The sequence below is a fragment of the Marmota marmota genome, unplaced genomic scaffold (assembly GCF_001458135.2).
Source record: "Marmota marmota marmota unplaced genomic scaffold, marMar, whole genome shotgun sequence".
Taxonomy (NCBI): Eukaryota; Metazoa; Chordata; class Mammalia; order Rodentia; family Sciuridae; genus Marmota; species Marmota marmota.
Window position 1 is genome coordinate 4,643,608 of NW_026000153.1, and position 18,402 is coordinate 4,662,009.

General features: G+C 33.0%; 1 protein-coding gene across 1 annotated transcript in view; it reads left to right on the top strand.

The window, feature by feature from the left end:
- Positions 1-18,402, top strand: part of Tax1bp1 (Tax1 binding protein 1) — a 61,365-nt gene that overhangs the window by 40,731 nt on the left and 2,232 nt on the right. Inside the window, exons 13-15 of the mRNA XM_048786386.1 lie at positions 2,376-2,447; positions 5,643-5,817; positions 6,174-6,316. Of these exons, the coding sequence (XP_048642343.1) occupies positions 2,376-2,447; positions 5,643-5,817; positions 6,174-6,316 (390 nt within the window). The remainder of the gene's footprint in view (positions 1-2,375; positions 2,448-5,642; positions 5,818-6,173; positions 6,317-18,402) is intronic.

Below are 18,402 nucleotides of genomic sequence, written 5' to 3' on the forward strand. Positions count from 1 at the left end.
ATAGCTATTAAAAATTTATCTTTTGGGCTGGGGTTGTGGCTCAGTGGTAGAGCACTTGCCTAGAGTGTATAAGGCACTGGGTTCAATCCTCTGTGTACACCTACATTGAAGAGAAATTTTTTTAAAAAATTATCTTTTAATTGTGCTTATTTTAAAGATTAAAAGCAATCATTTCATTATTCTCCTGCTTGCTTTTTTTTGGCAGGGGCTACGGGGATTGAACCCAGGGACACTTTACCATTGAGCCACATCCTCAGCCCTTTTTATATTTTTTATTTTGGGATAGGGTCTCACTAAGTTGCTAGGGCTGGCTTTGAACTTGTGATCCTCCTGCCTCAGCCCGCTGAGTTGCTGGGATTATAGGTGTATGCCACCATGCCTGGCTTTTTTTTTTTTTTAAACAAACATGTATGTTAAATTATTTGGGGGCCTCAATGGGTTTTATGTTATAATAATATATCATCAGTAATTCTTAAAAATTTTAAATTTATTTTAATTTAGAATATTTAGAATTTTAAAAATTATTTCCCAGTTGTCTTATTGTGATCCTAAATGAAGTTCTGCAAGGTAAATGATAAAATCTTAATTAAAATTATTTTTTGCCATTGTAACATAAGTGAGCAGAAAAATTCAAATGATAAATCATATCTATAAGAAGATCAGTAAAAAATATTATTGGGCTGTCTAGCTAATTACTAAGTAGTAAAGTATTAGCTTTCTCGGGAATAGAGTGCAATATGATATATTTTACAATATACATGTATGGCCTGGGGATGTGGCTCAGTGACTTTCCTGGCATGCAGTCTAAGTGATTAAGTTCTGCTGTATCATAGCTACTTTTATCTGTATCTAATTTTTAAATTACAGTTATTTAAAGTTTCCTTTGTGGAAGCTGAAGAGAGCTAATTTTACTGGTGAACCTTCTATTCTTAAAACGATATTTCATGAATCATTGTTGTTTCCGAGATTCTGGTGGATATTGTCTTCAGTGACTACAACTTCTGTTGTTATTTGTAAAGTGTGAATACTGAATATATTAAAATTTTTTGCATGTTGATGGGAAAAAATGGTTTGCTAAATATTTATTGAAATCTATTTAATGCCCTTCACTTTTGATACAAACGTGGACTGAGTAGGTAAGGTAAAATGTGATAAAAGCTTCACGTGAGTGATGTTTCAAATACCCTGGGGTTGTTTCCAATCACATATTTAGTAGGAAGATATTATGGAGAAACTAGATCTTTGAAAGACCGAACTGAAAGAGAGAAGTGAAGTTAGGAAAAGGAAGAAAAATTGTTCTAAACAGACAGAAAGTATTATAGAGGTTTGGAGGTCAGATGTAGATAGCAGAGCTGGGGAACTAAAGCATTTGGACTCTTATTAATTGGAAACTGTTGAGCAATAAGGCTTTTAATATCTATATTTGAATGAAAGTTTGAAGCCAGATTTTGGAAGGCCTAAAATGGAATTTGGTGCTAGTTTCTGTTTAGAATTTTTTAGGCTAAAAGGGACCCAACTAGAGTAGGTCCTTTCTGAAAATAATTTGGTAGCACTAAAGATGGTTTACATGTTGGAACATATAAACAGTTTAAAGGTGAGGGAATCAGGGAGAAATATTCTTCAAATGAATCGATAAAGGCCACCTCCTTTGAAAATACCTTCCCTGATCTAGTGCCATTGAATAGGATATAAGTCTAGTAAAGAACGTATTAAAATGCATCTTTAGGGAAGAACTCTTGATGAGTAGATTTATTTGATTTTGCATCTGTTAATACTTATCCTGTATAGGTGGTCAGTGGGTGGTGGATGAGGGAATGAATGACAGGGAGTAAAAGCACGGGGAATGGAGGAAGAGGAGGAGGAAGTATTCTAACCATCAATGTTCTCTGATTTTGATGGTATCTTGTTAACAAATGTAGGAAAGAAGGCTTGGGACATTTTGTCTTTACAGTGAGGGAAGGGCAGCAATGTGAATGTATCCAATCATCTGTTTAAAAAGCAGATGTGGAACTTAATAGAGAAATGGTATACCAGTCAGTATTTGTGGATATTTTCAAGGCATGGAAAAAAGTGACTTTTCACAGAGATGCCAAAGAAACTTTGAAGAATACTCGTATGTGTGATTGAGAAGAAAAAGTAGACACAAAGGGCATGGAGAATGATAGTATTGAAACAGTTTTACATAAACCAAAGGAATAGTTTTAAGAATAAGAGGAATTTATTGATAACAATTCAGAGAAGCCAAAGAGTAAGCATTGAAGAAAATACATGGATTTGATAATATAAATTATTTTGAGAGAATCATATGAATTAGATCTCAAATTGTAAGGAGGGAATATAAATGATGAAAAAAATTAATTTATTTCTTTATTTAGCTTCAGTTGGCAGAAAAAGACAAAGAAATAAGTGGTCTGACTTCACATTTGGAAAACCTCTCCAGAGAGAAGGTATTAAGCAATGTGCTTTTTAAAAAACAACACAAAAACTTTATGTATTTACTTTAGAATATGAGAAAAATGCATGTGTTAAAAGTTATTAGTTTAGTCTTTGTTATCTATTTTGTGTTTAACAATGAATAAATTTTACAATATTCAAATATAAGAATATGTTGAAATTTAAAAAAATTTTTGTATGCTTATCTGGTTTTCTTTTGTAATAGGAAATGCTTGTGAAGTTGTAAAATTACTTAACTGCATTACCTGACATTCAAACAGAGCTATACATACAGTTGTAAAGGTGGTGTAGTATAGCATTTGTCAGAGTGGTACTTTGGTATGTGTCCCCATCTCTTTTCAGAGCTCTGCAAAGATACAATTTTTCATAATAATACTATAGCATTACTTGGATTTTCCCCCCATAGTGTTAACATGTATACTGTTGGTATGAAAGCAATGGTGGAAAAATTGTTTGTTGTTATTTAGTAGCAACAAATCATGGTAGTAGTTGTATTCATTTTAACCCTGTACTTAACCCTGTATATAAAAAGAGGGGAAAGAGCTATTGAAACATGGATCTATAGAATGTAGCAAAGTGATCATAATTACTTGACTGTATAAATGAAAACAGCTCTTTTTAAAAACAAAATAATTTGTAATTTTACTAAGGCTTAAATTCAAATTACGTGTGCTATTTTGTTGATATGGTGTTACTTCATTGAACTGTGCTAGTTTTGAGTCACTGGAGTGGAATAAATGGGTTCCTAATTTGACCCTCACAAGTTTTTGCATAAAAAATATCCTTACATTATTTATAGCAGAACAAACTATGGCTTAGTAAAGAGAAAAGTGACTTGACCGACTCACACAACACTCAAGTAGTTTGTACATTCTTCTTAACTCACACTGACATTGTCTACTAGGAACTTTTTCGTTTTTTTTTTTTTTTTGTCTGCTAGGAACTTTTTCGTTCCCTCACTACTTATAGGTCTTCACTCCAATGTCATTTTTTTCCTGATTGTTCTGTGTACAAGTTGGAACCCACTACTCCACCAGTATGCTCTGTGCCTTTATTCTTTTTCCATCTCTGCAGGATTTATCACCATTTAACAGATCCTGTATTTTACTTTGTTTATTGTTTATCTTCCTTTTTCTAGAATGTAAGTTTTATAAGTCAGAAAGTTTTGTCAGTTATTCATAAATCCCTAATGCTAGTAGATATTGAGTAAATGAGCAAATAAAAGGACTCATTATAGTTTATTTTACCTAATAGTTCCCTAGTATTTCTGTAGTATAATTTGTTTATAAAAACTAGTTTTTAGTAGTGTAAAATCAATCTGTGTGTGTGTGTGTGTGTTGCAGGGGATTGGGGATGGTGTTACTGGGGATTGAACCTACGGCTGCACATGATAGGCAAGAGCTAATCCAGTGAGCTACATTGCACTTATTTACCATTTTTGTATCTTCATATTACTTCAAATAATTGGCATAAATCCTTCTTAGAAATTTGAAAAGGGAAAAATTATAAAGCAAAAGCTTGTGAATAATGGAAAAAATTTTTTCATGGAAAATTGTTTACTATTACCAGAGAAAATTTTAAAATGTTCTTTAATATTAGTGTTTTTGCATATTGACAAACCAGATTAGGGATATTTCTTGAGTCATATATTCTGCTTTTTAAATATGGGCTGTTTGGACTGGGGATTAGCTCAGTTGTAGACAGAATTGTATGTATGTGTATATACATATACATGGGCAGGTTGTTCAGAACATTTGTATTTCCATGTACATTTTATAATCTTCTATTTATATAGACTCTTACTAGGATTTTGATTGGGATTGCATTGAATTGGGGGGATATTAATAGTGTAAAAATACTATTTTCCAGCCTGTGAACTTGGTATCTCTCTCCATTTATGCTCTTTAATTTCTCTCAGCATTGCTTTTTTGTTTTTAGTATATAGGCTTTGTTTATCTTTTGTTAAGATAAAATACTTAGGAATAAATCTTACCTACCGATTCTGCTCTAAGTAAAATTGGTTAAAATTTCATTTTCTAATTATTTGTTGCTGATATATGGAAACAGTTCATTTTGTATATTAACTTTGTATACTGTGACCTTGCTTTAATTTATTCATTCTCCTAGTTATTGTAGATGTGATAGGATTTTTCTACATACATGATTATGTCATGTGAATAAAGACAGTTTTACTTTATTTTTAGTCTTCCTGCCTTAATCTGAAATTAATTCACTGGTTATTTTGAATAGAGGCTGTGAGAGCAGATATCCTTGCCTTATATTTGATCTTCAGTAGGCTCATTTAATTTTTCACTATTAAGTTTTACTTTAAAAAAATTTTACACTAGGTTGCTGAGATTTCTTTAAAAAGCACGAATCTGTATTAAATTTGTAAAATATTTCTTCAGCATGATTTGTCCCCTTTATTCTTTTTTTTTATTAGATGTTTTTATGGACACAGTACCTTCATTTTATTTTCATATGGTGCTGAGGATCAAACCCAGTGCCTCACATGTGCTAGGCTCTCCCACTGCGCCACAACCCCAGACCCCTTTTATTCTTTTAACATAGTGAATTATATTTATTGATTTTTTTTTTTTTTGGATGTTAAACTGACTTCACATTCTCATTTAGTCATAGTGTTTGTTTTTTAATATTATTGATTTTTATTTGCTAATAAGAAGTTCAGGGTTTTTCCATTAATACTTTTAGGATGAAGTCAGTCATTTTTTTTTCCCCCTTGATGTCTTTGTTTGGTTTTCATAGTAGAATAATACTGGCTTTGTTAAAAAGTTGGGACATGTTTCTTATACTTTAAAAGAGTTAACAAAACAAGAAAAAAAATGAATTGCTTCCCTAGGGAATTCAATCAAATGTTTATAATTCTGTATTAAGACTTTAAAATATTGTTAATACCTTTGAGTAGTAAGAGATTAATAATTAGTTTCCTTAAATTAGTTCTATAACAAGGCACTTTTCAGCACAAATAAATTTGAAAATACATTGAGTTTTGTCTTGCTGTCTGATTTTGTTAAATTTGGAAGGGGCATTTATGAGAAGTCTTTCCAGTTGTATATCTGAAACATAATAGGGAAGTAATTTTATTGTTATTTTAGCTAAATGTTTAATGTTGCCCTTATAAATGTTTGATTGCTTTTCTTATTTATCTTTGTTTTTGCTAATTTTAGGAACTTAAAAGGAATTTAGAAAATCAAACAGAAAAGAAAATGGAAGTCCATAGTTCCCAACAGACCTCACAGTGTCTCAACACATGCTCAGAGCAAAATGGGCACGTTCATGTACTGCCAAATGTACAACCAGTTCTGCAGTATGGTAATCCGTATGCAACACAGGAAACAAGAGGTTATTATTTTTGGCTTGGGGTTAGCTGAATCTGGATTTTTTTTTTCCCTTATATTTTCATGAGATTAGAGAACTCCTGGCACAATTTACTTTAACGGAAACATTTGTATAATTGGCAGTTTTAATGTTTAACACTGTTAAGGGCATCATCCAGAAATGATGTACCATGCTTATTACGTATAATTCAATTTCTAAAATCACTTGGGTTAAAAATGAAAACATTTGTTCTTTTGATGTAACAGTATTTTTTTTATATCCTGTTTATCAAATCTATACATAGAGATGCTAATTGTAGTAAATAGTTTCATCCTACCCTTCTAAAATATGTATTTTTTTCTTTTCCAAAATTATCACAGATGGAGCAGATGGTGCTTTTTATCCAGATGAAATTCAAAGGCCACCTGTAAGAGTCCCTTCTTGGGAAGACAATGTTGTCTGTAGCCAGCCTTCTCGAAACCTTAGTCGGCCTGATGGTTTAGAAGACCCAGAGGACAGCAAAGTAAGTTGAATTTCCATTGTCTGAATTTGTCCCCTTTTTTGGTCTTATGTAGAGAGTTGAAGGTATGTGCATGTGTGAAAAAAGTATATGCTACGGTTTGCATAATTTTTGGAAAAATCTTGCTTGTATTGAAATTCAAAAAATAAACTAATATTCTTCAGACTTTAGGATTTATATTCTAAAGTCAAAGATTAAGATCAGAGAATGGTCTGAGACTATTGTAGTTACCAATATCTAAGTCTTTTGTTGTTGTTTTGGATAATGATGATTGAATCAGGGGTATTTAACCAAAGAGGCTGGCTGTGAACTTGAGATCCTCCTGCCTCAGCTGCTGGGATTACAGGCTTGTTCTACCAAGGAAGATGGGCCAGATAGTTGAATCTTAATTATCATTAAGTGACTTACTACATTCTTTGTATTATAGATGTACTAGGCTGGAAGAAACAGTTATTATGATGCATACTGAAGCATAATATTGCACTTTTTATATCATACTGGAAATTTTTAAGGTAGAATCCTCATTAAAACTTCAGCCAGAAAAAGAGAGTAGTGTAGGTATCATGTAGTAATTTTCTTTTTCAGAGAAATAACTTTTTAGATATCTTTATTTATGTAGCATTTCTGATTTTATGGCATCAATATTGATAATAATGGAATGAGTTGTGTAGAATGTCATTTTTTAAAATATATATTTAAGAAATTATTTTCACCTTTTGAGAAATAGCTTTATTTTCAAAGCTGCTTTACTTTGGAAAGTATGTTCTTTTCTTCATAGCTCTTTTTGGATTTCCTGTGTATTAAGATCAGTTTAAAAGAAATGCTTTTTATGCTCTTTGCAAGTACAGTGGTATCATGACCTGTTTCTCATTTAGTCTAGTTTGCTGCATTTAATTGCTATTAACCTTTGCAGAAACTGATCAGTGTTCAGACAGGCATGATTTTAGCCCTGGTGCTCAACACCCATAATGGAGAAAAATGTATTTCTCTCTCCTGCCTTTTGGCCTCCTATGTCCATTACTGGGAATAATTAGGGAAACTGTCAGAACTTTTGTAGCCTATTTAAGGTCTAGAGTATCATCTTACTGCTTTTTCACACCTTTACTTCACATTTTGCATATTTAATCTAATCATCTTTGGCACAGATGTTACATGTGACAAGCCCTTCTCTTCCGTAGTCATCTGCTTCAGTTTAATTAGCAGAATGTTCTTTCTGATCTGTGTGCTTTGCCCTCCTGCAAACCCATGAGAAGCAGTGTTAGAGGCTTGTGCTCATTTGCTGACATACTTAGATTTGGTAATGAAATAGAAGGACTCTTAATATGCATACCCAGAGTAATTGTATTTTGCAATCAGAGTTTTCTCATTAAAGAACAATTTTATGCATATTCAAAACTTTTAAAATTTCTTGTTATTACACAACAAAAATCACTGGCAAGTGAAGTGTTTTAGTAAGAATATGAAAGCAAATTTGAATTGACCTGTTCCTTCTGTTTCTTTCCCCTGGGAGTGATTAACAGCCACAGGCCCCAGTGAGCACCTTTGAATTAGTGTTGAGGTGGCCTGCGTCAATGCCTATGCCTGCTGTCTTTCTTCCCTTCTGTACCAGAATCTGTAGTCAACACTCAGATCAAAAGCTTTTTATGACTCCCATTTTCCTAATAATTGCAGTAACTATAGCATCATAATTATTATGGTGGTGGCAGTAAACATTTCTGTACTGTTTGTCAGCTAATGCTAAACTTTATATATAGTAGCACATTTGTTATTCATAGCAGTCCTAAAAGGGTGGAAACTATCACTATTTTATGGTAGAGGAAAACTGAGAGAAGATTAAATAGCCCCAAACCACACAACTGGTGAAGGGAGGAGACAGGATTCGAACCTCCTCAGTTTGGCTGTGAAGCTGTGTATCAAATAAGATTATGCCAGACATTACCATACTTTTTCAATTCAAGACAACCTTAAGATCTCAGTAATTTTATTTTTTCCACAGCAACCCCTGAGCCAAATAAAACACCTAACAGATATTTATCTCCTAGCAAATTTAGTATTCATTTGGAAAAGTAGCTTGCGCGTGCACACACTAAATTTTTCTTTTGATTCTTTTAATTTTTATTTATTCTTAAATAACTGTGGTTACTAATGGCATGTGTGTAACTATTGGCTACCGTATAACTTCTCAAGCCTTGGAATCACATGGGACAAGCCACTCTTATTTCCTGTTTCACATTGTTATTTATTTTTTTTTTTAACATGGCACTTGATTTATATCACAGCACCTGACAAAGACTTTGCTTCTCAAAGCCAGGATGTCACTAAAAGCAATGTAGTACTGTCTGAAGTTGAAACTGAGTGGTCTTGAACGGTTATTTATATGTTATCTGACAAATGTTGAGTATTTCTGCATATTTAATATCCCTAAGAAATTAAAATTATATCACAGATTCCCTCTGAATTTCCTTTGGTACCCCCTTAGTACCTTCATAGCCTACTTTTTGGGACCCTGGGCCTAAATTATTACAACTCAGAAAATGGGGTTTGCAGAGTAGCAGTAGTGGTATCTCCTAGGAGTTTGCTGGAAATGCAGAATCTTCTACACTGCTCCTGAAGTTAGTATCAGACTGCATATAACAACATCCTTAGGTGATTATTATATGCTCAGTAAAATTTGGGATGCACAGATCCAAACTGTCTCCTTTCATTAGAAAAGCCTGTTTTGTTTTCTCTTCTTTAATGCCCATTCTCTTTGCTACTTGTTTTCATGCCTTTCTTGTTTCCTTCTACCTTCATTCTCACTCCACCCCCCTAATTAAAAAAAAAAGAAAGAAAGAAAAAGAAAGAAAGAAACATAAGGCTCACACATTTTATTAATGTGAGGTTTGTTTGCAGCTTTCCACATGAGTCTTTCACAGTGAACCCCCAAACTGAAGATACTTTTGATATATATTTATTTGTGGCATGTTTTTAGCATTTATTCCCAGGAAGGCCTGTGATTCACAAAGGGTCTGTGATTTCAAAATTATTAAAAATCACAGCTTGAAAGAATCAAGGCCTCTTTTTTATTTTTCATGGAACATTGTTTGAGTTTACTTAAATTCTGCCATTTTCACATATTTTAAAAATTATATTTTAGTGTTTTCTGTTTATGAATTAGTATGTAATTATAGTCAACTCATTTTTATTAGTGCCACAAGAGTTCAATGGGAAAAGAATAATCTTTGCTATGAATAATGTCGGGAAAATTATATGCCTGCCTCACACATATACAAAGATTAACTCAAATTGGAGGGCCTAAATGTGAGAGCTAAAACTCCCAAGATTTATTTCTCTCTCTATATTTTTTGTTTGGATTAGGCAATGGTTTCCTAGATATGACACAAAAAAGCATAGGCAACATAGGAAGAAAAAAATAGATAATATACATTATAAAATGTTTTGAATTAATTCTATGCTGTTCGTTTAATTTGGGGGATACTGGGGATTTAACCCAGGGGCCCTCTACCACTAAGCTACATCCTTAGCCCCTTTTTTTTTTATTTTGAGACAAGGTCTTGCTAAGTTGTCCAGAGTGTCCTTGAACTTGTGATTCTCCTGCCTCAGTTTCCCAAGTTGCTGGGATTATAGGGATGTGCCACTGTACCCTTTTTACATATACAGTTATTTCTACCTGGTAATATGTATCTAGTTGGTATCTCCTAATGCTAAATTTTACCTTTTCTATAACTATGTAGTGTCTTTGATATAGTAGGGGCTATTTAAACGTTTGAGATCAGTGATTTTAGTTAAAGAAATGCTTTTGTTTCTTTTTTTCCTAGTAAACTATTTAAAATTCAGGTAATCTTAGAAAAGGTGACAACTTTATTGAGAGATAATTCACATACTTTATAGTTTACCACGTAAAACATATAATTCAGTAGTAGTCAAATGACTCTGCAACTGTCACCTCCTCCCACACACAGCTTGTAACCATTAGCAGTCAACTCTCCCTTCTATTCTTTTATTCTCCCAGCTGAGGAAACTTGTAGTCTGCTTTATTTTTTAAATAGATGTGCCTATTTTGGATATTCAGTTATATAAATCAAATCATATTATTTGTGGTCTTTTGGGTCACTTAGTATGTTTTCAAAGTTACCCATTTTTAGTATGCATTCATGTTTATCATGAAGAACATACGTGGTTCCTTTTTATTGCTGAGTTCAGTCATGTTTTCAGTATACATATATTGTATATTCATCTGTTGATGGACATTTAGATTATTTTCACTTTTTGGCTGTTGTGAAATAGTGCTGTTCAGAACATTTGTGTACAAAGTTTTATTTGAATACCTTTTTACTTTTGGGAAAGTGAATTGCTAGGTCAGTTTTAATGGTAATTGTTGGTAAAATTCCTTAAGAGTAAAATTGCTGGGTCGTGTGTTAACTGTTTATTTAATCTTTTGAAGAACTGCCTAATTGTTTTCCACAGTGGCTATATGATTTTACATCAGTATAAGGGTTCCAATAAGAGGGTTCCAATTCTCAACATCCTTGTTATACTTGTTATTGTGATTGTCTTTGGAGGGGGGCAAGGGTTGGGGAGCAGTGCTGGGGATTAAACCCAGGGCCTCAGGCATGCTAGGCAAGTCCTCTACAACTGATCCACATCCCTAGTCCTTGTCTTTTTAATTATAACCCATTATAGTAGGTGTATAGTGGTACATCCTTGTGATTTTGATTTGCGTTTCCCTTATGCCTAATGATGGTAAGCATCTTTTCATTTGCTTTTGTATGTTCTCTTTGGAGAAATGTCTGTTGAAATTCTTTGGAAGTTTCTAAATCGGGTCCATTATTATATATATGATTTGCAAATATTTCCTCCCAATCTGTGCATTGTCTTTACTTTCTTGATTTTACCTTTATAGCACTGAAGTTTAAGTTGAAGTCGAATTTATCTGTTTGCTTTGTTTATATCTAAGAAATTTTTGCCTCTTAAGATTTTTCATTTTTACTCCTATGTTTTCTTCTAAGGATTATAATTTTTAGCTCTTTAAATTTGGACTTTGGTCCACTCTGAGTTAATTTTGAATGTGGAGAAAAGTAACAGTTTGAAATCTAATGGGGATCTTGGAAAATTATTTGCTGATTTTTAAATTACTTTTAAAGTTATCAAGTGTTAACAGTTCAGTGTTATTCCTTCATTGACTGATATATTATTCTGGTAAAGCTTAAACAATAACATCTCATAAAAGGAGAAATATTGATTATTTTTATTTATTTAATATTATATTTTATTTTATTATTAATGATAATAAAAATTTTGAGAGGTCAAGATATAATGTTCTCTTAATTAAATGTTACCCAGAATTTTTATTGATACTTCCTTTTCTCTGATGTAATGTCTTCAGCCTTAGTAAATGTATACATTTTTAAAGAATGAATGCTTTTGAATTAGAATAATAATTACTGAGTTAAAAAGTTTTATGAAGTAGTGAGACTTTCTCCCTTGACATTTATTAATTCCTGAATGTACTTAAAATATTTCAATTAATAATTCCTAGTAAAAGTAGACTCATGACACAGTTTAGAAATACTGAATAGTTATAGTCCCATAGTCTGGATACTGGTAATTCAGGTGGTGTGACTTAGTTGTTAACCTCTGGATGTATATTGCTAAAATTTAATCGTGGCCTTTTTAAAAATTGAAGTAGAATACATATAATATTTGCCATCTCAACCTTGTAGATGTACAGTTCTATATGTTATATACATTCACATGGTCACGCAGCTAATCTCCAGAAACTTGGCATCTTGAAAAACTGAAACTTCATACCCTTTAAAAAAAAGTTTTATTAAGTAGTGAGACATCCACTTTACCCTACCCCAACCCCTAGCACCCTTCTTTGATTTCTTTGAATCTGACTACTTGAGGTACCTGATGTAAATGGAATCATACAGTTACTTGTCTTTTTGTGACTGGTTTATTTCACTTAGCACAGTGTCTTCAAGGGTCATCCATATTGTAAATATGTTTGAAATTTCTTTCCTTTCAGTAAGGCTGAATAATATTCCATTATGTAGAATTGTTACATGCATCCATCAATAGACATTTGAGAGTTGTTCATGTCTTTTGGCTATTGAGAATAATGGTGCTTTGAATGTGGGTATGCAAATACCTATTCAAGTCCCTGCTTTTAATTCTTTTGACTGTATATTCAGAAGTGAAATTCCTGGATAATATGGTAATGCTGGTTTTAGTTTTTTGAGGAGTCGCTATATACTGTGATCTAATCTTTTTTTTTTTTTTAGTTCAGAAGGTTAACCCATTGTAAGACTATTTCTAATGTCCAACATCATTATATACTTTATATAAGAAAAATGTTTTCATATAGAGTATATTTGAAGCATCTAATAAGAACCATGTAATGAGAAGTTTGGGGGTTTCAAATAGGTTTCAGTTTACAATAGCTTGTTTCCTCTGCCTAAAAATCAACTTGTAATAGAAATAGTATTATATTGATGAGTCTAAAGGCAATTTAAAGGGTTTGGAACTTTTTTTTTTAAGGTTTTAAAATACTACTAATAAAAGTGTTGGTTTTTCAAGAAAGTTCTTAATAATTTGAAATTGTTCATAAATAGATTTCAATATGATATTCCCAATAATTTGCTTATAAGAGTATTTTAACAGATTATTTTAAAAATTACAAGATTATTTTACTAGCTACAGATAAATCTGATATTAATCCTTTCAAATTTGTAACTTTCAGTGCTGACTTTTGGTGGAAATCTTTGCAAAATAGAGTACTTGCTGTGTAATTTTGTGTTCTCTCAAAGAATATTATAATCTTGATTTTAAAAATTAACATTAAACAATGTCATGATCTTTAAAGATGTATAGTAAAGCTATGTGATCCAATGTTGAAATACCATTGGATGCTTAGAGTTGTTCTTCTTTTCTCTTTTCACTGAAGCTGTTTTTTTGTTGCTAATAGAGGACCTGCTTTAATAGCCTTACTTCCCAATCTGATTTGCTATTTTTAATCTATGTGGTTTGGGAAATGAATTAACAAAGCTTGATGAGTAGAATAAGATAAGTCTATTCTTGGGCCAAGATTTAATTAATCATTTATTTTTAGTTCTTTTATTCTAATTTTTTATACATGACAGTAAAATTCATTTTGACACATAACACATAAACAGTATAATTTCTCATTCTTCTGGTTGTACATGCTATAGAATCACACCAGTCGTGTACTCATGTATGTACATAGGGTAATGATGTCTGATTCATTCCTTCCAGCCCCCACACTCCTCCCCTCTGTCTGATCCAAAGTACCTCTGTTTTTCCCTAGCCTTGCCCTCCCTTATAATGAATTAGCATCCAAATATCAGAGAAAACATTTGACCTTTGGTTTTTGGGGATCAGCTTATTTTGCTTAGCATGATATTCTCCAGTTCCATTCATTTACTGGCAAATATCATAATTTCATTCTTCTTAAAGGCTGAGTAATATTCCATTGTGTATATATACCACATTTTCTTTTCTTTTTTTTTTTTTACATCTTTTTCATTTTATTTTACTGTTTTTTAAAAATTTATATATGACAGCAGAATGCATTACAATTCTTATTATACATATAGAGCCCAATTTTTCATATCTCTCGTTGTATACAAAGTATAGTCACACCAATTCGTGTCTTCATACATGTACTTTGGATAATAATGATCATCATGTTCCAGCATCATTTCTAACCCCATGCCCCCTCCCTTCCCCTCAAACCCCTCTCCCCTCTCTATAGTTTGTCTATTCCTCCCATGCTCCCTCTCCATATCCCATTATGAATCAGCCTCCTTATATCAAAGAAAACATTCAGCATTTGATTATTTGGGATTGGCTAACTTCACTTAGCATTATTTTCTCTAACTCCATCCATTTACCTGCAAATGCCATGATTTTATTCTCTTTTATTGCTGAGTAATATTCCATTGTATATATATGCCACATTTTTTTTTTATCCATTCATCTATTGAAGGGCATTTAGGTTGGTTCCACAGTTTAGCTATTGTGAATTGTGCTGCTATAAACATTGATTGGCTGTGTCCCTGTAGTATGCTGTTTTTAAGTCCTTTGGGTATTGATCAAGGAGAGGGATAGCTGGGTCAAATGGTGGTTCCATTCCCAATTTTCCAAGAAATCTCCATACTGCTTTCCATATTGGTTGCACCAATTTGCAGTTCCACCAGCAGTGTATGAGTGTAATACCACATTTTCTTCATCAATTCATCTGTTGAATGACACCTAGATTGGATCCATAGTTTAGCTATTGTGAGTTGAGCTGCTACAAACGTAGATGTGGCTGCATCACTGCAGTATGCTGATTTTAAGACCTTTGGGTATAAATCAAGGATTGGGATAATTGGTTCAAATGATAGTTCCATTCCAAGTTTTCTGAGGAATCTCTATACTGCTTTCCATATTGGTTGCACCAATTTGCAGTCCCACCAACAATGTGTGAGAGTAAATTTCTCCTCACATCCTTGCCAATATATATTGTTACTTGTATTGTTGATAATTCCCATTCTGACTGGAGTGAGATGAAATTTCAGTGTAGTTTTAGTTTGCATTTCTGTAAATGCTAGAGGTGTTGAACCTTTTTTCATATATTTGTTCACAGATTGTATTTCTTCTTCTGTGAAGTGTCTGTTCAGTTCCATAGTCCATTTACTGATTGGGTTATTTGTTTTGTTTGCTGTTAAGTTTTTTGAGTTCTTTGTCTATCTTGGAGATTAATGCTGTATGTGAGGTGCGTGTGATAAAATTTTCTCTCATTCTGTAGGCTCTCTCTTTGTTATTGATTCCTTTGCTGACAAGAAGCTTTTTAGCTTGAATCCATCCCATTTATTGATTCTTGATTTTACTTCTTGGACTTTGGGAGTCTTGCTAAGGAAGTCAGATCCTAGGCTACTTTTTCTTCTATTAGGCAGGCGCAGGGTCTGTGTTCTAGTGCCTAAGTCTTTGATTCATTTTGAGTTGAGTTTCTGGCAAGGTGAGAGAGGGGTTAATTTCATTTTGTTACATGTAGATTTCCAATTTTCCCAGCATCCATTTGTTGAATAGGTTGTCTTTTCTCCGGTGAATATTTTTAGCACCTTTGTCTAGTGTGAGATCAACTGCGTTTGTGTGAGTTTGTCTCTGTGTCTTCTGTACATTGGTCTACTTGTCTGTTTTGGTGCCAGTACCATACCATTTTGTTACTATGGCTCTGTAGTATAGTTAAAGGTCTAGTATTGTGATGCCTCCTGTTTCACTCTTCTCGATAAGGATTGCTTCAGCTATTATGGATCGGTCTTTAATTTTTCCAAATGAATTTCACGATTGCTTTTTCTAATTCTATGAAGAATGTCATTGGGATTCTAATAGGAATTGCATTAAATCTATATAACTTTTTTGGTAGTATGGCCATTTTGACAATATTAATTCTACCTATCCAGGAGCATTGGGAGGTCTTTTCATATTGTAAGGTCGTCTTCAATTTCTTTAGTGTTCTGTAGTTTTTATTGTAGAGGTCTTTTACTTTATTTGGTCGATTGATTCCCAAATAAATTTTTTTTTTAAGCTGTTGTCAATGGGGTAGTTTTCCTAATTTCTCTTTTAGTAGATTCATCGCTGATGTATAGGAACATGCTTGGTTTAAGGATGTTAATTTTTTTATATCCTGCTACTTTCCTGAATTCATTTATTAGTTCTAGAAGTTTTCTGGTGTGGAATTCTTTTGATCTTCTAACTATAGAATCAAGTCATTGGCAAACAGTGATAATTTGAGTTCTTTTCCTATTCATATCCCTCTACTCTGGCTGCAGTTTCAAGGACAGTGTTGAATAGAAGTGGTGAAAGAGGGCATCCTTGTCTTGTTCCAGGTTTTAGAGGGAATGCTTTCAATTTTTCTCCATTTAGAATGATGTTGGCCTTGGGTTTAGCATACAGAGCTCTTAGAATGTTGAGGTATGTTCCTACTATCCCTAGTTGTTTTAGTATTTTGAACATGAAGGGGTGCTGTATTTTATCACATGCTTTTTCTGCATCTGTTGAGATGATCATGATTCTTTTCTTTGTCTATTGATATGATGAATTATGTTTATTGATTTCTGTATGTTGAACCAACCATGCATCCCTGGGATGAACCCCACTTGGTATGGTGTAGTATCTTATAAAGTTTTTGTTGATTGATCATTTTGAATATCAATGTCATGAGAGATTTCATTGTATGAATTGGCTCTTCAAAGACTTAATGCATATTTTCTGATTCTGAGCTATCAGGTGATTCTTTTGTTGTTGAATTTCACAAGAAATTGCCATTTCTCATTATAACACCTCCAATGCCACTTCCCTTGGATTAGAAAATAGGTGATAAAACATAACCAGAATAATAGGGTTATCATTGCCATATTTAGAAAGTGTAAATTGCTTTTGCTCTCCTTCCCTCCACCAGGTATTTAATGAGCAGGGGTAATAATGTATCTGATAGAATGTGTGTGGCATCTTAGCCTGCAGTACACTATACTCTAGGCTTATTCATGAAAGCACAAAATTGATGAAAGCTGTTATCTGTTTTAAAATGGAGAGAGCAGGTTATAGGATTTTAAATTTTTCATTGCCTCAGCTCCTAAGCCATTGGGATTACAGGCATGCGCCACTGCACCCAGCAAATTATTTTTCTTTTTGATTGATGAACAAGAAATTTTGGTTCATTATGTTAGTTATTTAAGCAGGTTCAGAATTTCAACTGTTGTTGCTGGAAAGCCTAAATCTGAAAGCTAGAATAACCTGGAACAGAATCAAAATTTATTATGTTATACATACTATCCTTACTATCAGATCTACTATATCATCTTCCTTCTTTGTACATATAAATTTAAGCTGCCTGGTTTTTAGTTACCTATAGTCTTAATTTTTTGTTTGTTTTGTTTAATGGTGCTGGGGATTGAACTTAGTCCCTTGAGCATGCTAAGTAAATACTTCATTACAGCTATATCACCCAACCCTTTAAGCCTAGATAGGTTGTCTGTCCTATTTTCCTTTTGCCCAGTATATTCTCTGGATGGAAATAAAAAGCACTTTCTCATGTACATGGGTAGCAGGGAAGCTTCTTGCCCACACCTTTATATTTCAAGAAGGGAAAGTTGTCAGAATGATAGACAAGCACCCCTCCCCCAAATACTGGTTATTCATTAACATTGCATTTTCATGTCACCTATACTTTTTTCGTACCTCTTCCCCATGACAACTTAAATAGTACATTAATAGCCTCTGTGGGGCAAACATGACTACCCAGCACTATAAAGGATGTTCATTGGTGCCTGCTACACTTGGTTTTGTGCTGTTAAGTCATGACACAAGAGTGGTTAATTGCTATTGAAAGGAACAAAAGCAAATAGGCAATTTCAGTTCCTGTTCTGGGTGTTAATTGAGCTTCTGTGTGGGTGTAACATATACATAGCTCAAATTTACTTCTGGGATATAAGCACAGGAATCTAAATCATTTTTTTTTTTTTAATTTAAAACTCAGAATTAAGTTCCCTTGACTATCTATTAATCAAAAATTGAATTTTGAATTTTGTTCTACAGCATTTTGAGGTGTGTGGTTTGGTGCAGTGTTTTGCTTTAACATGTATTTTCTAGTTGGATTTACCAGTGTGTGTGCCCAAGAATATACACATAAAAACTCAGACATTTTATTGGTTTTCCTATATTTATGATTTCTGTATATTGTGCATGGATGTATCTACACATCAGAAAAGTTTCCTTGCAATTTAACAATTAGTACGTGTGAGTAAATTGAAACATGAATGCAGTCTTATGAAAATTATCACTCAGGCTGTGGAATGATTAAAAATTCAGTAAAATTAATTACAATTAATAGGTTTGAAAGGTTTTGGTTTTACCTTCATTCACACAGTTACATATGATATGTCTCCATTTCACTAAATATTGTTCTTGTATAGTAGTATACCCTTATCACTGGTTTCAGTTATGTGCAGTCAGCTGTGGTCTGGATATATTAAATGGAAAATTCTGGAATTAATCCATACTTTTAAAATTGTGTGTTGTTC